A 24,658-nucleotide genomic window follows, 5' to 3' on the forward strand; every position below is an offset into this window, starting at 1 on the left:
TCCCTCTTTCCCCACTCTTCACCAGCTCCCTCCTCTCTGTCAGGCTCTCCTTGCTTTTCTTTGTCTGTTGCAGTTGTGATATGATTGGTCTCCTCCGTGTCGTTTTTCTTCCTGCCCCCTTTCCCAGATCCACCCTGTATTCTACTTGTCGTGTTTCTGAAGCACAGTCCTCTCATCATGTTGCTCCCTTGCCCCAAAATGATGGCTTCCCTCTACCTGTAGTATAAAGGTCCCTTATTCCTGAGTCTGGCCCATCTTACCTTTTCCGTTTTCTTCCCTCTTCTCATGAACCCTGGACTTCAGCAAATCTGAGTAATGTTCTTTATTTTCTCATTTAAACCTTCCCTTAGTTAATTCACTCTGTGAATTGAAGTGCCCTCCTCTTCCCTAAAGTCTGCCATGATCTGTCCTAATACTGTCTTGGTACTTCCTTTTACAATCTTCTCTTTCTACCTGGAATTAGTTGAGTAAGTTTTATCCAGTACTGATCTTCTGAATGGTCTTTATTGCCCTGTGTGGACTAGAGGCTAGTGCCAAGAGAGACTGCCCTGGTTCTTATTGCTATTGTCCTTTTTCTCTGTGCTAGTTTTATTTTTTCCATGATATAGATTTGAAAATTCACCTCCCCAAACACAAAGTCTGTTTATTTATGGTGAGATATGTTATTTATAACATTAAAGTTTAGGAAATAAGTCAAGAGCCTTAAAATTTTAAATGCCTGTGGATTGCCCTTCCTCATTACCCCTATTTTTAACATGCTAATTAATGCAGTGAACCAAATTCATAACTTTATGAAGTTTTTAATTGTCTCTTTTAGGAAACGAGATTAACTAAGTAGGTGTAATTGAAATCTGCAGTTTTAAAAACTAGATTATTCTTATAGTAAATACCAACTTGCTGTTAGTCTAGTTCTCTTGATGACCTGTTTTCCCCGTATTTGAGCTAGATTTTGTGGACCCCAGAGGTAGTGAATAGTGGTGGGTGCGTGTGCTTTGGGAATGAAGGAGGAAGAGACTTAAAAGCTGTAACTGCAGGGCTGGAGGAAACCTTCTGAAGCACATCTGGACGTGGGAGGACCGAGCCTTACGCACGTGCGTATCGCTGTGTCAGGTAGGCGGTCAGGCCGAAGAGGACCCCACTGGAGCCAGGAACTGGGGAGGCTGCAGAGCCGCCGGTTTTCCCTCTGGGCCCCTCAAGGTCTCTGGGGCCTTTGGCAGGCTTTCTGTTCTCGTTATAGTTCAGTTTTCTGATCTCCAAAATGGATACATTAATTGTACCTAACCTCATAAACTTGTGAAGACACGGTGAGACGGTAATCCTTGCCTGGCTCAAGGTAAGTGCTTACTGAATGTTAACTGTCAACATCTACAAAGGGCAGAGGGCTGGCGACCCTGGGGCAATATAGTTTAATAGAATACATTTTCAGATAGTAAAGCTTCTCCCCCCATTCAGGGTAAATATAGTACTTTGATAGCCTGTAAAATTTTACTTTTCTTGCCTTTGAATCAATGTTTTAAAACAATTCAGTTCAAAAAGGAAAAAGGAAAAAAGTTTCCTGGTTCAACTTCATATTGAATACAAGCCTTCCAGTGCCAGAAATAAATGTCTTCAGATTCCAAAGAGGTATCGCAAACCTCTCCCTTCCTTTTATTCTTAGAGTAAAAAACAAATTTATGGTGTTTCTTATCTTAAGAACGTCCTCAATCATGTATAGTTTCATATCAAAAAGAAAAAAAATAGTATTTAATTGTTTTGCTTATGTTTAAATAGACTTTTCCTAATGGGAAACTGAAATATTTCAACTTGGTGTCTCAAAGAGATGTCAGATTAGGAATGTACCTCAGAATGATATAGTAGGCAATCGCATTGTTTCTTTTTCAGGCTAATGTCTAGACTCTTCCACTGTCTTCCAGCCCAACCCTTATAGGAGTGTGAGGTCGTGTCTGCTGCTCCTCAGAAAGGACAGAAGGATGACCAGGGAGTACCGCTCCAATCCCCAACAACTCTCTAGGGATAGAGATACTTCAGTTTTTCTTCGTCGACTTTAATGCCTTTCCTTATCCTTAGGACCAGTACATACGGTGTAAATCTCTTGGAACAGTTTTACCCTTCATAGGTGTGTCTTACTCCCTGTGGGCTGCTATAACAAAATACCACAGACTGGGTAGCTTATTAACACAGAAACGTATTGCTCACAGCCCTAGGGGCTGGAAAGTCCGAAATCAAGGCGACCATGCGGGTCACTGTCTGGTGAGGGCCCTTTACTGGTTCGTAGCCAGCGACTTCTGGTTGTGTCCTCACATGGTGGAAGGGGCAGGGTTACCTCCAGAGCCCCTTTGTAAGAGCACTGTTGCATTCATGAGGGCTTCCCCTTTGTGACCTCAGCACCTCCCAAAGGTCCCACCTCCTAAGTCTTTGGGGGTTAGAATTTCAACATGTGAATTTAGGAAGGGACACAAACATTCAGACCATAGCAGTGTGCATTATCTTACAATAATCTTTCATATAAATCCCAGAATACGGAAGCTGCCTTCTTAAAAGCTTTTGCTGTGGCCATCCCCACCCAAGGACCACAGTGGCTCACTGCTGCTGACCTTTCCTGTCCTTCTTCCTTTGCTGAATTTTCAAAATTTCATCCTATTTTTACCAAATTAACTTTACTACTTAAGTAATTAAGTGACAGAGCAGACCGTTATAAAAACACCCCACTGTCCCCTCAGCTGTTTCCTGTATTTGTCGCGCTTATACTGTTTGCTTTTTATCCCTTCACCTTTCCAAAGCACATCTGTCCTTTAAAGATAAGCTGGGGTCATGTGTAGCTCAGAGCCTTGTCCCTTTATTTTATCCCACATGAATAATTCCTTTTTTTCAGAATTATTTTCCTGTTTATTATTTGCACTACTCAGTTTTATCAGTTGATTTGTAAGTGCCCGGTGTTTTCTTTCTTTCCAGTTGCCTGGTGTTTTCTTTCTTTCCAGTTAAGTCCTTTCAGACAGATATCACACTGACCCTTTTTGTAGTGTGATATGGTAGGTATTCCATAAATATTTTTTAATACTGCTAATGACTTCTAGACTAATAACATGCTCAAGCAGGTGAAATCAGGTGTCGAATGAGTTGTTATTAGTTGCTTTATCAAGAGATTAAGAGAAAATAAATTGAATTTATTAAAAGTATTGTGAATAAGAATCTGCATATTAAAAACAAACAAAACAAGAACAGCACTATCAAGAGTCTTTTTTACACAAATACATGTAAAATATGCCAGGAAGGGGCTTCCCTGGTGGCACAGTGGTTAAGAATCTGCCTGCCAGTGCAGGGGACACAGGTTCGATCCCTGGTCCGGGAAGATCCCACATGCTGTGGAGCATCTAACCCCGAGTGCCACAACTACTGAGCCTGCGCTCTAGAGCCCACGAGCCACAGCTACTGAAGCTCACGCGCCTAGAGCCTGTGCTCCGCCACAAGAGAAGCCACCGCAGTGAGAAGCCCAGGCATCACAGCGAAGACCCAACACAGCCAAAAATGAATAAATAAATTTTTTAAAAAATTAAAAAATATATATATATACACCAGGAAAACAAAATTACCAGTTAAGACGTAAAGTGTAAATATTTTTTCAAACCTGGAAGCACTATGTTACATTTAAGGAACTTTAAATTTTGATAATCCAAACCATAGCTAAGGATAACTTTATTTAAATATGAATACTTATTTTAAATATAACAGCTTCCAGATTTCATGAGACGTTATAGAAATACCTTTTTATGTTTTCTAGAATCCAAGTGGGGAGGAGTTTCAGGACACACATGAATTGCTAAGTGCAGTTTCACTGTGTCATTTTTAGGCCACACAGATACTTGAATGAATTTATGATCCTTCCAAATCTTTGCATGTTTCCTACAAAATTTATCTTTCCCCAGAACCTCTAGGAGTGTGGCTCTTTCGGGTCTCAGGTTTTCCGTGACGATCTGCTCTTTCTGGGTATGCTTGGCTCTCCCTTTTCCTCTTAGAGTCTCTAGTTATAGGCACGGAAGGGCTCGTCTGTGCTCTGGGGTCAGGGTCGCCTTGCTTCCTTCTCCTTTACACATCACTCTTATTTTATAGCCAGCCGCAGTTAGCTGTAATTATTGATAGGCTGTCTAGTTCGCTGGGTTACGCTGGTGTTTTGCATTTTATCCTTTTACAGTTGTCCTAATGTACTGCTGCCTTTCCTGCGGCTGGTATTGACAGGTCAAGCTGGCAGATAAAATGCAGGCCCTGTGTATCACTGATCCCCTTCTCCTTCCTTCCTTTCTCTACATTTGGTAGCGTCCCTGCCACCAGAGCAGAGCTAAAGGGATCTAGGGGACAGCAGGCCAGGCTAAAGTGGTAATGGCACCTCAGATAATACACTTAGGTGGGCGTGAGTGAGCTATATCAGGGATTACAGAATTTAATTAATACAATTGTTTAAAGCTTTTATTGCATCTTTTATTTTTTCCAAAAGTCTCACTTGGAATTCAAAGGACACAGATAAATGCTGCCCCTAGTTGAAGGCTGGGGCAAGACCAAACAAATGTTTGGCCTCTTCTCATTTCACTGGACCCCCCGCCACAGGTGGCCACCCTCAGGTACCTCCAGTAACCCTAAGGAAAGCGGAGTAGAAGTGACTGACACAAACAGGTCCCATCTTGAGGCATAATCCTGGTGTCTTCAATCCTGTTCTACTCTGGGATGTCTGGCTCATCGTGACTGTTGCTGAGAAACTCCTTTCCTACCCTGTGCATGTTACTAAAACCACTCTTTCACCTAGTGTTTCCATCTTGGTAAATAGTTAGCTCCATTCATTCAGTTACACAGGCTGAAACGAAACCTGCAGTCATCCTTGTCTCTTCCCTACTCTCCGCTTCCGGTCCCTGAGCACACCATGTTGCTTTTCTGCCTTCAGAATACATCCCACCTTGCCACCCTGGTCAGCCTCTTTTTTGTTTTTCTCCTAGAAACAAACTGCAGTAGCCAATTAGCAGTCTTCTTTTTTCACTCTCCACCCCCAGTCCCCCAACACACACACCACAGTCTAGTACAGTGGTCAGTTACACGGGTTCTTAAACCAGACTGCCTGCATTCATACCTGGGTCAGCTGTCTATGTCATTAAGAACGTGAATTAACCTTTCTGGGCCTCAGTTTCCTTAACAGGTAAAAGACGAGGAGGAGGACGGTACTAGTTACCTCATACAGTTGTGTCAGATAAGTTATTGTATGGAAATTACTTAGAGTAGCGCTTGGCAAATAGTAAACATCCAGTGAATGTTAGGTAGTGGGTGACACTGAGGGTATTGCAGTTGTTATTTTTTATTCATACAGAGTCTAAACTGACCGCCTTCAGACATGAATCAGATGTGTCCTCCATCGGCCTCCTGTCACTTTTAGAGCAGTATCCAGAGTCCTCACCATGGCCTGCAGGACCCCCTCCGACCATCCTCTGCCCTCGCTCCTTTTCCTGCAGCTGTCCTGCTGCTGCCCTCCGCCTGCCACGCCACTGCTGCCTCCGTGCCCGTGGGCCCTCTGCCGGACGTGCTCACCCCGCACACGGACACGCGACTCGCCACTCCCTTCCTTTCATCTCTGCTCAGTGTTAGATCCTCAGAGGGTCAGAGTATCGTTCTGTCATTTTCTGTATCCTTCAACTTAACACATTATTGACCGGAGATGTATTAACACCACAGACGTTAGTTTCTGCGAAAATCCCCCAGTCAATAATGTGTTATCTTTTCATAAGATATGAAGAAAATCATCGCTACCTAACATCACGTTATATATCTGTTTGTTGATTATTTACCCCACTATGCTGAGTTCCATAACAAATGAAAGCAAGAGACTTTGTTCATCATTTTAGCCCCAGGCCCTTTCATGTACATAGTAGGTGCTCAAGAGGTGTTTGTAAATGGAGGGATGGGGTGGGATGGGGTGGGGTGGGGTGGGGTGGGGTGGGGTGGACGATCGAAGAAAGATTTTCCCATTTGTTCTTACCCGAGAAATGCTGAGGTTACAAACCAGATAGTTGGAGGGAGGCCTGAGTAAACTTTCTCGAGATGAAAACTCCTTAGGGAAGAGTTCAGGTTGATTTTTCTTTTCTTTTCTTTTCTTTTTCCTTTTTTGTTGATAAGAATGTATCAAGTAATTTACCATAATTGTCTCAATTAATCATATGTGGATTAGTTGCATTATTAAATTAGTACCTTTTTATAGTTAATGTTCAAGGTCTGCTACATATGCCTTTCCTTTGCAGCTAATGACAAGGAAATTGGGTTTATCTTTTATTGAGCATTATTAAATGCAAGAAACATGTCATTCTCCCTCTTATTACAACCTCAGGTCACAAGAAGAGGGATTTAAAGTCTGTCTAGTATTACGAAAAATAGAGACATAAGTAATCTTCACCAAAAATTCTTCTTCTGATAAAGAGCAGTAGGTCCAGGTGTCTATGAAAATGTGATTTTTTTTTTTTTAAGCATTCATGTTTAAAATGCTTTCTAGTCCCTCAGAGATAGAACAGAGTTATTTGTTCACTTAGGAATTTTAAAAATTAGCATTTGCCATTTATCTTAAATAATGATGTAATTTAATTACTGTTTGATGACTGTACTAATTCATTGACATTAATACTTATCCATTAACTTTAACACGTGGAGAAATTAGAGAAATAAAGAATTTCAAGAATAACTGGTAATCTTGAGCATCTTTGTTTTTGCTTTCTTCGTAATTCCTGAGATTTAAAAAAAATTACCCTTACTAATTTCACTTCATTATAATGTACTACATTTCTAGGACATGCAAGTTATTTGGTGCTTTTTATTTTGGGCCTCTCTTACGCCTTCATACTTAAACCCAACAGTCTTCTGAACTACATCTTGTTATAATCTGAGTGGAAAAATGACTTTCTGATTTGAAGAGGGGTTCGTCACATGCTAATTTGTCATTTAGCCTTTTTTAAAAAATCACTGACATTAAATGAGTTAGTGTTTGGAGTTGATCTTCTAAATTGTGTCTATCCAAATTGGTACCACTCAGAGATGGTATCAGAGGACGTGTGTGAGTGTCGGACGGTAACGCAGGTGCTCTGTGGCGAGCTCGGGGAGGGTGGCCATCTCCCGTGGAGCAGGACAAAGCCCACCTGATCTTGGTTATCGGCATGAGTGACGATCACGAAAGAGGTCCTGCAGGCTTTCCCATCCTTCCACATCAGCTTTTCCCATCGCTGTGAGGCAGAATTCACCGCACTTTGCATTGTTCACCAGCCTACCCTGTGTTTTTTCTTAATGTCAACATAGAAGATTTTTACCTCTTCTATTTACAAACATGATTTTTATTAGAGAAAGAATTTAAGCGTAAGTCAGAGTAGCCAAAAATCAGAGATCTTTGCTGTAAGCTGTTTTCCCTTTTTATTCATATGTGGACTTTAAAATTTATTATTATTATTATTATTACAGGCCATGGTTGCTTGTTATCCAGGCAACGGAACGGGTTATGTACGTCATGTCGATAATCCAAATGGAGATGGAAGATGTGTGACATGTATATATTATCTTAATAAAGACTGGGATGCCAAGGTATGCCACCTCATTGAGCATTTTTTTTTTCTTACAGGTATTTTTTCCTCACAAGTAGTGTTAAGATTCATACTCCTCATAGGTGAGACTGTCTTTAAAACGTGGCACAGTTAAACATTCCTCCTTAGGTATGTTTCACTCAGGTATTAGGAGTGGGTCTTTGTTAACATGAAACAGATCCTCATAGAGCTCAAAAAGTAGATTCCCTTATTTCGGATGTTGAAACATTCATATCCAAAATTTAACTTTAACAAAAGTATCTTTTATTAAAATAATATCCCTTCTAGTAGTTTTTATAAAAACACTTCTGAGAGTGTTTGTTTTATCATGACTTTTGCAGGAGATTATGTATTATGATTATGAAGTTATTTGCTCTTTAGCGCCTGCATTTCGTGCTTTGCATTGTTGCAGAGGTGGTGTCTGGCACTGGGCTATGGGATATAGGAGGCAGGATTTCTTTGTCCCCGGATTATGAAAAGCTAGTTTATCGGTACTGAAAAATCCTGTAAAACCAGTTAGAATGTGCAGCGTATCCAATTTCTCTTGTTGCAAATATTTATTCCCTTAACATCAGCCTGAGTTTCACTTAAGTTTAAATGATTTAAACTTTAGAAGTGTGTCATGTATTATTGCACTGGAGGTTGTATAAACTAATTTTTGGTTGATTTTTGTAAAAAATCTCTTTTTACTTACATGTAATGAAGCAAAATATTTAAATAGAAAAGTGAACATAATGTATAGCCCAGTGGATTTTCAGAGTGAACACACTTGTGTAACTAAGGTAATTTTTAAAAAATCAAATAACCTTTAAAACACCTTCTTCCACCACATGCATACGCACATAAATGGAAATCATGAGGTCTTAAATGTACAAAAACTTAGTCCTGTTCTAAAAGCAAATCCTAAAACTTAGAGTATGCTCACGGTGATCCAGTCATCTTTCCATATCATATACTGATTTAAAGAATTTCCTCTGTCCTTGATACTCTATGTAGAAAACCCTAAAGATTCCACACAGAAACTGTTAGAACTGATAAATGAATTCAGCAAGGTAGCAGGATACAAGATTAATATACAGAAATCTGTTGCATTTCTTTACACTAACAATGAAATACCAGAAAGAGAAAGTAAAAAAATTCTGTTTAAAATCACATCATAAAAAGAATATATCTAGGAATAAATCTAACCAAGGAGGTGAAGGACTTATATGCTGAGAACTATAAGACACTGATAAAGGAAATCAAAGGTGATGCAAGGAAAAGGGAAGATATTCCATGCTTTTGGATTGGAAGAATTAATATAGTTAAAATATGGCCATATAACCCAAAGCAGTCTACAGATTTAATGAAATCCCCATCAGATTAGCCATGACATTTTTCACATAACTAGAACAGATCATCCTAAAATTCATATAGAATCACAAAAAAAACAGAATTGCCAAAGTGATCCTGAGGAAAAAGAACAAAGCTGGAGGCACAGCCCTCCCGGACTTCAGACTATACTCCAAAGCTACAGTACTCAAAAGAGTGTGGTGTTGGCACAGAAACAGACATATGGATCGGTGAGACAGAATAGAGAGCCCAGAAACAAACCCACACACCTACGGTCAGTTAATCTTTGACAGAGCAGGCAAGAATATACAGTGGAGAAAAGACGGTCTCTTCAGCACGTGGTGCTGGGAAAGTTGGACAGCCGCATGTAAATCAGTGAAGTTAGAACACACCTTCACACATGCACAAAAATAGACTCAAAATGGCTTAAAGACTTAAATATAAGACATGACAGCATAAAACTCCAAGAAGAGAACACAGGCAAAACATCCTCTGACATAAATCGTACCAATGTTTTTCTTAGGTCAGTCTCCCAAGGCAATAGAAACAAAAGCAAAAATAAACAAATGGAACCTAATCAAACTTATAAGCTTCTGCACAGCAAGGGAAACCATAAACAAAAAGAAAAGACAGCCTATGCGCTGGGAGAAAATATTTGCAAACAGTGCGACCGACAAAAGCTTAATTTCCAGAATATACAAATAGCTCATACAATTCAATAACAAAACAAACAAACAACCCAATCAGAAAATGGCAGAAGAACTAAGTAGACATTTCTCCAAAGAAGACATGCAGATGGCCAACAGACACAGGAAAAGATGCTCAACATTACTAATTATCAGAGAAATGCAAATCAAAAGTACAATGAGGTAACACCTCACAGAACGGTCAGAATGGCCATCATCAAAAAGTCTACAAATAATAAATGCTGGAGAGGGTGTGGAGAAAAGGGAACCCTCTTGCACTGTTGGTGGGAACGTAAATTGGTGCAGCCACTATGGAGAACAGTATGGAGGTTCCTTAAAAAATTAAAAAGAGTTACCATATGATCCAGCAATCCCACTCCTGGGCATGTATCTGGAAAAGACAAAAGCTCTAATTCAAAAAGATACATGCACCCCAGTGTTCATAGCGGCACTACTTACAATAGCCAAGGCATGGAAGCAACCTAAGGGTCTATCGACAGAGGAATGGATAAAGAAGATGCAGTACATATATACAATGGAATACTACTCAGGTACAAAAAAGAACAAAATAATGCCATTTGCAGCAACATGGATGGACTTAGAGATTATCATGCTAAGTGAAGTAAGTCAGACAGAGAAAGACAAATATTATATGATATCACTTATATGTAGAATCTGAAAAATATTACAAATGAACTTATTTACAAAATAGAAACAGACTCAGACATAGAAAACAAACTTATGGTTACCAGAGGGGCAAGTGGGGAGGGATAAATTGGGAGTATGGGATTAACAGATGCACACTGCTATATCTAGAATCGGGAGACAAGGATTTACTGTATAGCACAGGGAACCGCATCCAGTATCTTGTAATAAACTATAATCGACAAGAATTTTTAAGAAAGAATAATATAGATATGCACACATATGTGTATAACCGACTCACTCTGCTGTACATCTAAAACTAACACAATATTGTAAATCAACTATACCTCAATAAAATGAATAAAGTTTAGAATTAAAAAGAGCAAGTAACAAAACAAATGCAAGAATAGAAAGTATTATAGAAGTGTGACAAGTAGTTAAAAGTAAAAAATGTTACTTTTCTGGGGAAAAAAAAAGAATTTCCTCTGTCCTACTCCAAGTTCAAAGTAGAGGTAAGTTTTACTGCTAAGTATATTTTGAGGCATTATGTCAACAAACATGGTTTTTTGTTATAGCTTTTAAAGTTTGAAATAGAGACATAAAATTGGTAATTCACCTTGAGCCCAACGCACAAAACAAATTGCTATAAATTTGGTTAGAATTAAAATTTTTTTCCCGATTTTGTGAATATCTAGAAAACTATGAATATGTTTGATCAACTCTTAAATTTTACATTTTGTTAGAATCTAGGTTCTTTCTAGGCTGATCTTTTAATTTTTATATGATCTGTCCAAGGTCATTAATACGTTGTTTTTAAATTAGCATATAAGCAGAAAAAAATCTTCAGTATTTTTATATGTAAAACTGAAAACTTTCACTGCAAGATTGCACTGAATATGTACACTGTGGCAGAAGTTATTCTGGGTGCTGGAAACAGCAGAAATAGAACTATCCCTCCTAGAGCTTGGGCTGGAGTGGAGGGTACAGATCAGTAGACGGACGATTACAGTTGGCGCTGCCAAGTGCAGGACAGATTGCTGTGGGAACACGTGGGAGCCCGCCTAATTCAGGGATCAGGGAACGTTTCCCAGAGGAAGACTGGTAGCTTCAACTACGTGTTTCTGAACATTTTCAGCAGATGGCCTGTGCTATTCCCGGCGACTCCGGTGAAAGGGCGGAGGGCAGGGGGAGAGAAAAGAGGCATGTTCTCGGTCACAGTCTAGAGCTCCTTTAAAAGATGTCTGCACGAGTGCTTTGGCAGTCGCTCGGAACAACGCTGGAACCTGAGGAAGGAAGGCAAGGGAACCGGGTAGCCTGAATCTACCTTACTTGACAGTGAGCCTGTAAACAGCTTCTCTGGCTGTAGTGGAACCGAGGAATAGGCTCCGCCTCCATGGTGTCTTGATCAAGTATCAATGTGCCTTTCAGTTGAAGAGTCTACCTGTTAGGAGTTGAGTTTTCCAAGGGTGAAGAGCTACTCACTTGGGTCGGGTTTACCTCGCTTTACTGCCCCCCCACCCAGATTATAATTACCACAAGGACCACATCTGTCTGAATTATTTCCTACTCTGCTCCCAGGGCCCAGAACAGGGCCCAGAACAATAGACATCCAGTCAGTATTGGAATGAATAGGTAAGTCCATCTGGTCCAAACAGAGAAGGGTATTTGCTGGGGTAAATAGTAATGATCCTTTGTGAGGGGAGTCCAGTTGTATAGGCAGGGAGTCATCCCTGTGTCAGGCCCAGTCTGGGGAGGGAGAGCTACAGTTTCTAATAATGACTGCAGCGCTGATGATAAATGACACTTTCTACTGATTTAGTGAGTTCCTTAAATAAGAGGCATTAGATTTGGCAAGGGCAAAGAACTAGTTCTTTGACATACTTAACCATTTGTAGTAATTTAGTCAACATGACTAGATACGGATACATTTTTAAGAGTAGGTTAAGCAGATCATCACCATACATAAATAAGAAATGCTTACTACTCTTCCAGGCTTTCAAGTGTCATTTTAAGACTTTTGAGTTCAGATAATATACATCTGTCTCATCAAGTATTTACAAAATTCTCTAAAAGAAGGAACGAATGTTTCCTTGTATTGATTGGTGCATGTACTTGAAATCTCAGCTCACCTTCCCACCTCGTTAACCGAGATATGTTTGTGAATAATTGATTTAAGACTTCGGATATCCTGAATTGGTCTTTTCCCCCCTAAATTTAATTTTGTAGCATTCTTGGTCACTCACGCTTACATATTTGGCCCTTTTCCTAGGTAAGTGGAGGTATACTTCGAATTTTCCCGGAAGGCAAGGCCCAGTTTGCCGACATTGAACCCAGGTTTGATAGACTGCTGTTTTTCTGGTCCGACCGTCGCAACCCTCATGAAGTGCAGCCAGCATACGCTACAAGGTAGTACTCCTCCCCTTCAGGAAGAAGTGGTCAAGAGCACGTAGGGTAGGAGGGGGTGGCTGGGGTGAACATGGACATTTTCTAATGCGTACTTTCCTGCTCTTCACCTGCCTTTATCAGAGGGCCTCGGCCGTAACTGTTTAATTTGAATAATTCTGTAAGATGGATTCACAGTTGGGACCAAATGCTTGTGAGTCTCTTTGCACAGCCACTCCGTGTCTGGGGTCAGTCAGGGGAGCACGGGGCTCCCGTCTTCCCTTAACTATGATCCATTCTCGGATCTGGTGAGAGTATTCACTTGGGGAATAAAGATTAGATAGAGAAGGGAAAGGGCAACTTTGTTAAAGGTGGTCCGGCAGGGGTGGGGGGCAGAGGGATGACGTAGAAAAATGATACAGAAGAGAAAAACACATAACCAGAGAGTAGAAATACAGAGGAAGAAGAGTAGAGCAAAGGCAAGTGGAGAAGAGGTATTTGGGAGTTAATGTTAGAAAACTCACCCTCAGCTTCAACAGTAAGCGTCTGTGAGGCTTGTTACACGCTCCTCTGCATTATTTTCTACGTTACACTCTCTTCCTACAAAGTTTAGTTTTCTAAACCTATTATGTTTAACGTATTCTTAAAAACATTTCTTTTACCATTTACCATGACCCAATTAAAATGTTTATTAAAATGGAAGATGTTACAGACATTGTTATCAAAATGAATATTTGGGAAAAAAAGTGCTACTTTTTAAATACCTATTTTTCATTGTAGAAGGGACTTTGAACCTTACAGTAGTGAATCACTGGCACGCGTTTGCCTAGGTCCCTTAGATACACTGGGAGAAGAGCTGCCTCTTGATAATGATGTTAGAGACGGGCCAGCAGTTGATGAGGTTCAAGCTCTGAAGACTTTGTCACCTGTCCCTCCTTCTGGCTTCTCTCCGAGCCATGTCGCCTCAGCCGTAATTCATCGTAGTGAGTGCCGGCTGAGTGGTGTGGCTAGCGGCCAAAAGAATCCCTGGGTGGAGGCCGGGGGTCCCGTCACATCACACGGCGCGCCGTCCTGAATCCCCGCCTCGCCTCCCGTGCCCCCGGTGCCCGTCTCTGCCCTAGAGACCGCTTCACAGACATTGCTTTTTATGGAATCTCGGATACGGTGTGGTTGTAGCCTTTCTAGATGAAGACAGAACCGACATTTTAGGTGGTAAATAGATGGCAGACGATTAGGGAGTGCTCCAGGGGTTTGGAGGAGGGAGACAGGCCTGTTGAATTGGAATCGATGGGTCCAGTGTCACCACTGGGCCTGGAGTGTGGGGAGCAGGGAGTAGGGCAGCGTCGGCCTCTGCCGGGAGTGGGGGCGGCTGTGGAAGTCCCAGCAGAGGGGGACGTGGGGACGACGGGCCTCTAAACAGATGGCTGGAGGGAGAGGCAGGGGAAGCAGAGCCACGCCTGCTGCTCTGCAGCTGTCTTCTGGGAAGGCCTTGGGGCAGGTGTTAGAACTCTGATGACTACGTAACTGAAAGTGCAGGGCAGGTGCGGAAGACATACCGAAGTGTTTGTGCGTGCACTTCCCTATTGCCACGGCCGCCTGACAGGACAGAAGAGGCTGCGTGGCAGGGGAGGGGCTGGAGCTCTGGACGCCGGGAGGCCAGACCTCGAGCTCAGCTCTGCCCCTTTGCAGCTGAGTGGCCTGGGGCTTCGGCCTTCCCCGCTGCCCAGACTCCCAGCCTCCACTCTACTCTGCCTTTGACTCGTTGCTTCCGACCTGTTACAGGATTTAGTTCTGCCACGTTTGCTGGCTCTTCATTTGATCAGTCAGTGTTGCTTTGCCCCCAGCGAACACTGGCCAGAAGCCGCAGGACACTCTGACTGATGGCTGCGTTCTACTCAGGCGCTGGTCACGTGCAGCGGGCTTCCACTTCCTGTGGTGTGTGCACGTTTCCCACGTTATTGGTACCAAAAGCTGTAACTAAGTGGTATTTAATAAACCAGAGATTCTTCAGTATTTGTGAAATGAGATATTCCAAGTGAGTGATGAAATTTTCAGAAAAATGAAACAAAACAAAGTATAATTGCTTTGATAAAAATCCTAAAACATTCTTAGCATAATGTAACTTTCTTGATGACTCCAGGTTGTAAAATTGTAAACCCCCATCACGATTCTTTGCCGGTATGTGTGTAGTGATGTCCTTAGAAGTGGTGGAGACTTAGCCCTCCCTTGCTTTACAGGGCCCCTGGCCTTGAGTCTTTCTCTGTTTTTCTTTTAGAACTTGTGCTATTGATAGCGTGCTTTTTCTGTAACAGCCACTCTTACCTTCTTACTGTCTGTTTCTGATCTGCTGTGGGCTTGCAAAACAGATAATCAAGTAGGTTAAGTAGGTGTTAAGAAAGTCATAAAAACTCATCAACTCTGCAACATGAATTTTAGCTACTCCTGGCTCTCTGCCATACTCCTGAGCACTGGGACTACTGGTTAAGTGAGTGGGCTGTTGCTCCGCTCCCTTATCATCTGATGTCACCCCAAGTTAGGCATTATTTTGGCGTTACAAGTTTTAGTAGACCTTTGCAACAGAATACCCTTTGTTTTCCCCAGTGTGATCATTCTTACCCTATTCTGAATTTTCTTTTAGGTACGCAATAACTGTTTGGTATTTTGATGCAGATGAGAGAGCACGAGCTAAAGTAAAATATCTAACAGGTAAACATCTGGGGCCAGGGTACACCGGAAGGAAGAGACCCCGCAGCCAGGCAGGGCTTTCCGTGAGCCAGAAGACTGGCTCCTTGTTTCCGTCTGATTCTTAATTCCCCTATTGAAGAGGGCTGCTCTTAAGTCATCTTCATTGTTATCTTGAACCGTCACAATTGCCCAAAGATGAGGAAAGTTTGAGACAAAGATGTCTGGGAAAATCATTTGAGTCCAAGCTGAGTTTTTCTGTGGTAATCCTTTTCAGTCACAGGCTGGCTTCCTCCCATTCTCCCCGCAGAGGAAAGGGAATAATATCCTTTCCATGTTAGATGTACGTGCTCTGAAGAGTACTCCAGGTCTGCCATGTAAAATGTGGACATGAAGAAAATTAATACAAAGGGGATGAATTGACATGCTGAAACCAGTAAAGCAGACAGGCACGTGGAGTCCACGTCTGCCAGTGGCGTCCATAGGTCACCCCCAGTTACGGGTTATCTCCTGGAGCGGTTGGGTCTGAGGTTTCCATCGGATGGACCACTGACCTGTCTTGTCTTTAACCCTACCTTGTATCTCCACAAACCTGCTCAAGTTCGTTCATATTACTGATTTAACTAGCTGTATATTCATGAGCCCGTTGATAATCCCACATCAGCCTTTTATAAAACTATAAAAATTGAATGTTCACGCATTTTCTGTGTATTTTTAAAGTTTATTTGTGACAGAAGCCTAGTACTGTGCTTTCAGTGATGCTGAACACACTGTGCTCTTACAGCAGTTTGATTTGCTTTTCAAATAAAAGGAGACAAAAATCATTATCTCTGTGTAGAGAATGATTTTTCCCTTTGAGGGTTTACTAGTTCAGCGTCTGTGCATGCCTCGTAATACAGTCCTGAGGGTAGCTTCTGGAAGTGCAAGCATGATCATTTTCAGATGATGCGTGTGTGCAAAGCTGAAACGCTGTGCATACTGTTAGGAACTTAGTGGGAAGCAGTACTCTGGTGCTTACTGAATGAATGAATTTTTTTTTTTACCTTGCAGGTGAAAAAGGTGTGAGGGTTGAACTCAATAAACCTTCTGATTCAATCAGTAAAGACGTCTTATAGAGCCTTTGATCCAGCAATACCCCACTCATCTACAGTAATTATTGACGCTGTTTGTTAACTTGTGAATACGAATAAATGGGACAAAGAAAATAGACCACCAGTTGGCAATTTAAGGAAACCAACAACTTTTTTGTGTTGCATCAAAACGAAGATTTTGACTGTGTGGCTTTGTACTGCATGATTGACTCCAAACCTGTGATGGGAGGAATATAAGTTATCAGCTGAAAGTGGTATTTACATCTGGACATGAGATAAGTGCCCTAGGTGGAACTTTTTCATTCTTATATTTGCCAGGTCTGTCGTCTAGCTGACTGCATTGCATCGCTCCCTTTTTTATATAGTCAAGTTTGAATTTGAAGTAATTTTTATATGATCAGGTACAATTTATCAAAACTGAATTGAGAAAAAAATTACAGTATTATTCCCCCAAATAGCATCAATCTATTTTTGTAAACCTCTTCGTACTATTAAATTTTGCCCTAAGAGGCCTCTTATAATGATTGTTGCCAGTGACTAATGATTACTTTAATTTTCTTTTTACTTAAAATAAGAAAAGGAGCACTTTAATCACCAGCTGAAAAATCCGATTGTTTTGTGTCCTGTCTTACACTAATTTGGACTCTTAGAAATTGCTGCTGTTGTTTTCCTGACATTGTTAGTAGTGAAACATAACAGTAAAAACCATCACCGTTTACTACCAATAACTTTTAGTTCATGCTTTGTAAGAAAACATACACAGTAAAAAGGTTTTATCTTTTAAGTTACATTTAAAAAAACTAAAGTGACTGGCACTAAATGAACTTGAGGTTATCCTCAGCATCAAGTTCCCAAGATAAAGGGCTTTCTTATGCTTTCAGGTATATATATCCTATAGATGTAGAAGATACTGTCCCCTTTCCTAAGACTTTTCCTTTTGCTTCCTGTCAAGTTGATTGTACTTTCAATTTTGCTGTTAACGTTTTCTTCCTACCCCTGTGCCCATCTGGTCAGCAGATCAGCACCTCGTTCCTGTTGGGTAGCGTCAAGGGGAGGCTGTGCGCATTCAGACTGAACGGTGTTGGTAGAGACTTAACGTTAGTGACGCCTCAGACCACTGCTGACACACTCCCCAGACATGACGCTCTTCGTCAGTACCGAAAGATGGATGTTTAGCTTACAAACACGAAACACAAAGCAGAAAAACAGATACTTTTATGTTTCATGAGTTTGCTTTTTCACTTTTCAGGAAAAAAAGAGGGAATACTACAAAATCACACAAGGCCTCCCAGACTTCTGTCATTTAACACCTGAATTAGGATGGGTGTCTTAGACTTCAGTTTCCTAGGCTCTTCAGCAAAGCCCTAAGGGTGGTATCTGTATTTTGCGTGAATTATGGGTGTAAGACCTTTGCCCACTTCAGTTTTCTATCTCTATCCTTAATCTTCTTTGCCAAAATAATGTGAGTGTACAGAAATATTTCTGTATATTTCAATCTATGACAGTTTTAGCATCTGTATAGTTTGTACTCAATTAGAGACCTTTTCTATGGAAAGCTCAGTAATTTTTATTAAAAGATTGCTATTGTTCATGTAAAACATGAAAAAAAATTGTTTAGTGAACTGACAGTGTGGACTTAGGGTGGGATTGAATATTCAGTATTGTGATCTCACTTCCGGAGAACTTGGAGGAGACAATTACAGTTGACTGTTGTTTTTCCTCGCCCGCGTGCAGTTTCGTTCCGCTTCCTCTCCTAGTTCCATAGAATACAGCGGAGCGTCTCGACAGTAAGTGCCTCTGCCCCCTGCCCTCCACACTCCCGGAGCGCAAGTTGTCTTTGCCACCCGGCCTGCGGTGCAGTGCGCTGCCTGAGGCCACAACTCAAAAAGCGCTGTTATTTTTAGGTCTAGTAGAAATCGTATGATGCGGATGGGAGGCTTGTCTGTGAAGGTGTACAGCAACAGCCTTTTAATCTGGGAGCCCCTGTGTCATTCAGATGTGTTTCTCTGCAGTTGTGCAAAGTGTCAGATTCTACTACCTGTGGGTTTTGCTCACCAGACAGGTGTTAAGTTTTGGTTTTTTGTGTTTTTTTGTTTTTTGTTTTTGGAAAAGTTTATATAAGTTCTTGGAGATTGTTGTGAAAGGATTGAGAAATCGGGATAGCCATTCCTTTAATATCCATTTAAAATCTGTTCATTTCATGTTAGTGGGACCGTTAACTTGTCACCAAGCAGGACTCTATATAAAACAAAATTTAAAACTTTTTGTGGCCTATATGTGTTTAATCCTGGTTAAAGATAAAGCTTCTAATGCTGTTTTCATTCACCATATTAACCAGCCGTAAAACACAGACCTTTATCCACAGCAGGCAAAGAATTTGAGGATTCATCTACAGATAGACTATAAAGTCATGTAATTTGAGAAGCGGCGTTTCATTATGAAAAAGCTCTCCAGATGCTTGTAAAGCTAATCTAATTAAAAAGATGTATAAATGTTCTTGAAAAAATTATGCTTCTTTCCGCCTGTCTTGTTTTTTTTAATCCTTTATCATACACTGACTTTCTTAATGGGCCCTTCCGTCAGGTAATGTGCTTTTCTATCACACATCTCTGGTTCAGTCCAGAGCGTCTGGTATTGCTTTTTATAAATGATAACGGGGAAGAGAGAGAACAGTAAACATGGGAGTCCGACAATTTCAGCAACATCCTGGGAGTAGCTGAACTGGGTCCACGGGCTCCATGACCTCTGGCTGGATTCTCAACATTTGGATTCTTGCCCTTTTACTAGGATTTTTATGCTGTCGAGCATATCTGTGTCACCTCTCCGCTGCAAAAAGGAAGGGCCACTAGGTTCTATCGCTGGCCGTCACAGGTGTCCCATGTGTGTATGCAAGAAACTGAAGAGCTCTCACAATATGAGGTCAATATACAAGTTCATTTATCTCTTATTTAAAATATTTTTCGGTATGGTGTTTTTGTTATATCCCAACCTATCCTGGGGCATTTGGACAGTTGTGCTGAAATATAGCTGCGTGGATTAAAGGAGAGGGCAGATGAGCTAGGGATGAAGACTTAGTTAAATTTGGTAGTGTGGTAAAAGAGCACAGCCAGGATTGACAAATCGGTTTAGTTCTGGCTCAGCCACTTAGTTGCGTGACCTTCGGAGCCCTTTTCATCTGAAACAAGCACAGTAGCTCCAATCTTAAGAGTCGTGCGCGACCTAAATGAAACACGTTATTCCCAAGACACACAGGGTTCAAGGATGAGAGTGTATCTCGGCTGTGGGTGGCAGTTATATGTATTTATACCATATATTTGATCATATAATTGTACATGGACTTTCAGAAGTACCCAGTCTCCACTGCTTCAAGAATAGGTTTTTAGACATCTTAATGCCAGGAATGCGTTCTCCAGATTCTGCCGTTGATTTTAAGGCAGAGTCTTCTCATGATGTTGACCAGCAAGTAAATTTCACCTGAACCATGGCAGTGCTCAAGGACGGACCATTGGACCAATGATATGTATAAAGGGCGTGGCCTCATGAGCCGGGAAGAGCTTTACAAGTAGAAAACACTTAAATATAAACCAGTTCATAAGACAGGGAGAGCCTACGCAGCTGCAGGCGGCTAAAGCTCTTCTTATCGAATGGATAATTTCTGCGCTCTGAACAGGTGGTGTAGAGGTTACTGGATAGGGAGTTACTGGATGAGACCTCTCTTTCATTGAGATTAGGCCTTTTTCTGCCAAAATTGTTATATTTCTATGCTTTTCTATAAAATGCCTTTACAGTTAGAAAAAGGTATAAATGCACACGTAGCTAAGTCAGCTTGTTTTGTAGGGGTTGTTAAGGAAAACAGCCCCTTGTGTCCTTCCCCTGAGAAAAGATTTCACCTCTTCTAAGTGATTCTTTGGGTGTGTGCCCGGTTCTTAATACAGTTGCGTCACGCGGGCCTCTCACTGTTGTGGCCTCTCCCGTTGCGGAGCAACAGCCTCCGGACGCGCAGGCTCAGCGGCCATGGCTCACGGGCCCAGCCGCTCCGCGGCATGTGGGATCTTCACGGACCGTGGCACGAACCCGTGTCCCCTGCATCGGCAGGCGGACTCTCAACCACTGCGCCACCAGGGAAGCCCGCGTCGCTACATTCTTGATTCTTCATTGTCCGACATTTATCTCCTAACTTCCCCACATGGAAGGTAAGAATACAGGTGTCTCTCCAGCCCTCCTCCACTGCCCCTGCGACACCTCCCCGATCTCCTTACATAATTACATTGTAACTTAGGTCACATTAATGTTAGACTATCTGGGACTTCCCTGGCGGTCCTTCCCTGGTGATCCAGTGGTTAGGACTCTGCGCTTCCACTGCAGGGGGCACGGGTTCGATGCCTGGTTGGGGAACTAGGATCCTGCATGCCGCGCGGCGCAGCCGGTGGGGGGGGAGGGGGGAAAGGCTATTTGTGCTAATTCAAAGGTGAGACGCAGAATAAACCATGATGACTTTCCCAGTTTACTTTTTTCTTTATGTCTTGCTTGATCTTTTGTTTTCCCCTGTGGCGTCTAACCTGCAGGAACCTGGAGTGGTTGCCCTTTGTGCCTGGCGCACAGCTGCCTTCCCTAGACCTCCTTCCACATTGTTCTGGAGATCCTATCACCACTCTCCGTTGGGTCTCCCATTTCCTGGGTCCCATGTCTTCCTCCATGTTGGTTTAGTTCCTCAATCTGGTGGGCCTGGCCTTCAACGCGTTCTGTGAAAGAGTATGTGAGAGCTCAGTTTCCTGAGACCAATGTCTGTTGGTTTTTTTTGACCCTCACATTTAATTGGTAACTTGCCTGAGTTTAGAAATCTAGCTTGGAAATAATTACCCTTCAGACTTTTGAAGGCACTGTCCAGGTTCTAAGTCGCAGTGTGGATGCTGAGAAATCTGAAGCCGTTCCTGTTTCTAATTCTTTACATGCCATCTGCTTTTCCTCTGTGGAAGCTCACGGAATAATTCTTTGTCCCCAGGGCTCCACCGTTTTACAGTCACCCGTTCTCCGCCAGTACGCTAGGTATGCAAGCTGTAAATTCGTGCCGTACATTCGGGGACATTTTCTTAAATTGTTTCTCCCCTCCACCCTCTCTGCTCTTTCTGAACCCGAGTCATTCAGACAGTGCACCTCAGGTTTGAGCCAGCTGCTGTCGTCTGCTTCCTCTGCGTCTTTGTCCTTTACCGAGGAGACGTGTCTTTTTCAGTTCTGCCCGCAAGGGTTTCACGTCTGCTCTCACGTTTTTAATTTTCAAGAGCTCTCTTTTATGTTCTCTAAATTTTTAAAATATAGAAAAACCTATTCTGTTGAATAGACACAGTATTGAACGTTGTTTTCTGTTTGATTTCATTTTTGTCTGTCAGGTTAGAAGCTTTCCTCCCAGGTCTGATAGTTCTTGCTTGTGTGTTCATATTTAAGGGGGGAGTACCTGAGCTTCTGGTTTTCCAAGGAATAGTAGTTGCTGCCTAAATCTGAATCTCTTTCACTGTCTTCCCAACAAAGTCACCTATAACCTGTACCTGCAGCGTAACTGTGAGACACAGAAAAAAGTTCATCTAGAGCCGGCATCAGAATTCCTATGAAGGCAGAGTCAGGTGGAAACTATATGGTAAAGAGACAAGGGCAGGGGGCCTAGCTGTGGCAGTACACAGGGCAAGAACACAGGGCCCCCAGCACGAGTGATGGGGATGCTGACGCCTCACACCAGTGCCTCACAGCGCTGCCCACGGGATCATCAAGGGGAAGTCTGAATGAGATTGAAGGGGGCTGTGTGAGGAATGTACCGTGTCTGGGACAGGGGGAGATGTCTCCTGGAGGCTTGATGATAAAATGAAAGGAGGAAGTAAGGGTCTTAGAAAAGTAAAATTACAGAATCAGGTGAGACTCCAAGCCCCAACACACCTCACAAAGAAAAGTGTCATCTCTTGAGAAATACCGTATTTCACTGTTCCAACAGAAGAAAACACTCTTGAATCAGAAACCCCTCATCCTTGCCTACATCGAACCAACTGTTTCTGCAAGTCCAGGAAAAGAATACCTTTCAAAATGAGCCGAAAAGGGAAGAAAATATCTACAAACACTACTATCTATAAGAAGAAAAAAAACGAGAAGTACAGCTGCTGAAAATTCTCCCCTCAACCATAAGGCAGAAAACTGCAACAATATTCGGTGTGCATTAAATATCCTCCAATAGAACTTGGCAGGAAATAAAAACTAACACCTGAAATTCGAAATTCAAAACCTCAGAACAAAAATGGTCCAAAAGACTCCTCAGGAAGCTGTGAAACAAGAGCTGATGTAACTCAGTAGAGAAATTGAAAATGACAAAATTAAAAAGATTAAATTGTGAGGTACCCCAGGAAGAACAGATTCAACTGAATATATAATGGTCATTTAAAAAAAAAAAAAGTAGGAAAGCAGCCCAAAGTACAAAATAAAATAGGCACAAAGAGTTGGAAAGCCGGATGGACACACACACGCCTGCTATACCAATGAGAATGAACAGTCTACAAATAACCACGGTGGCTCTCACAGACATGCCAAGAAGCTAGACTCCATCCTCCCCTCGGGGATCCTATGGAGGTGGCTATTTGAGTATCTGATGGTAAGAATGCAACTGAACAGGTGTCTGGGTGCATCTTACCTTCCCTATGGAATTATTTTAAATGTATACAAATACATAAAGGAACCCTGTGAGGAATCTTTTGTTAAAAAAATCCAGTTTTCTTTCATGTAGATGCAGATTTTCATGTATTTAGTTTGCAAAGCATGCTTATAACCTGGAATGATTTGGGTCTTAAGAATATCCTATCTTGAAAATACAAACTTTGATTCTTCAGGGAAGTATGGGAACGAGTCAGTGTTACATTAAGATGTTTTTGCAAAAGCAGGTAACAATGGAAGTTGAGAAACGCCAAGAATTTAACAGGCCCCTCTTCTTTCTTCTAGACCTCTGACACAGGGGCAAAGGACATTATGTCCTAGGAAGCTTTCAGACTAACCTAGATGATACACAACAAAATAAGAAGTACCAGACATTCAAAGGAAGAGTGCTGTGATTTTGAAAGCAGTAGAAAGTATAGGTCCCACCGCGTCTGGAAGACATTCTGTTGGGGAGTACCATGCTTTGCCATATGTTTGTTAAGTGTTCAGAGTGGAAGGTGAAATGAAAACAAGTCTGGGGAGATTACAGTGCCCTGTAGATCAGTCCTCGTTTGTCTGAACAAGCACACACTCTTGGCCATGCTGTGTCCCCTCCTCTCTCAGGACTTGAGATCCTAACCTACCGTTTCCCTTTATGGGTCAAAATTAGCAATTACTATGCCCGTTGAAGTTTCTCCCTTATATCCTTTTGGCTTTGCTTTTGCCTTCGGTTTTTCAGAGAAATTTAATTTACTAAGAGCGCCATCTGGTGTTCAGTTAAGCCAGAGGGTATAAATCTTTTGGTAGGTTTATTAGCACCAGAACTGAAGAAAGCAAACAGCGGCTTGTTTCTGTATTACAGTCTACAACGGTGTAAATTTTAATATTGAGATTCCTGAGTCACTTAAGAAGATCAAGTCTTTCACTTTTCATATCAAAAGGTGTGTGATGATGTGTATGGAATTACATAACTTCTAACATTCTAGTGGAATGTTAGAAAAATAAAGGAAAACCAGAGCTGATCTCCACATTGCACCCTCTTCTGTTAATTTCAACTCCCCAGGCAATTTAATCTGTAATAATAATTGTCCAATAGAGTTTCACTTCATTTGGTGGATACGCTACTTAGTCAACAACACACACAACAAACTGCTAAGGCACCAATAGCCTCAAGGACAAAAAATTGAGACAAAGAACAACAGGAACCCACTGCCCCTCAATAAGGACTAACTGCAAAAAGACTTCCGCTTTTTCACCAAGCAGCCCAGTGAGAGGAGATACCGCGTGTGCCCCAGGCACGGGATCCCAGCTGGGTACTAATCTGCAGGGAGATGCAGCGCCTCTTTCACTTTGACATTCTAATTTACTTAAAACTCCTCTAAGCTTTGGGGGAGAAAAAAAAAAACCCCACAAGCTCAGCGCTTTAGGACGACGGGATACTCTGCGAGATGTCTGTCCCAGCTTCCCACCCACCTTAGAATTTCCAGTTAGGACACGCATTTACAGTCTACTGTGAAAGTCTACTATACTTTCTAGGTCTAAAGTTGCTTTGCTAGATATTGTATAACCTTGACTTTAAAAA

At 41.8% G+C, this 24,658-nt stretch overlaps 1 protein-coding gene across 1 annotated transcript in view; it reads left to right on the forward strand.

Moving 5' to 3' along the window:
- Positions 1-18,917, forward strand: part of EGLN1 (egl-9 family hypoxia inducible factor 1) — a 56,708-nt gene extending 37,791 nt beyond the window's left edge. The window contains exons 2-5 of the mRNA XM_060035069.1: positions 7,474-7,593; positions 12,525-12,661; positions 15,276-15,343; positions 16,370-18,917. Coding sequence (XP_059891052.1) covers positions 7,474-7,593; positions 12,525-12,661; positions 15,276-15,343; positions 16,370-16,434 — 390 coding nt within the window. The 3' untranslated portion in view covers positions 16,435-18,917. The remainder of the gene's footprint in view (positions 1-7,473; positions 7,594-12,524; positions 12,662-15,275; positions 15,344-16,369) is intronic.
- The last annotated feature ends 5,741 nt before the right edge of the window (positions 18,918-24,658 follow it).

This window comes from Delphinus delphis, chromosome 16, assembly GCF_949987515.2.
Source record: "Delphinus delphis chromosome 16, mDelDel1.2, whole genome shotgun sequence".
NCBI lineage: Eukaryota > Metazoa > Chordata > Mammalia > Artiodactyla > Delphinidae > Delphinus > Delphinus delphis.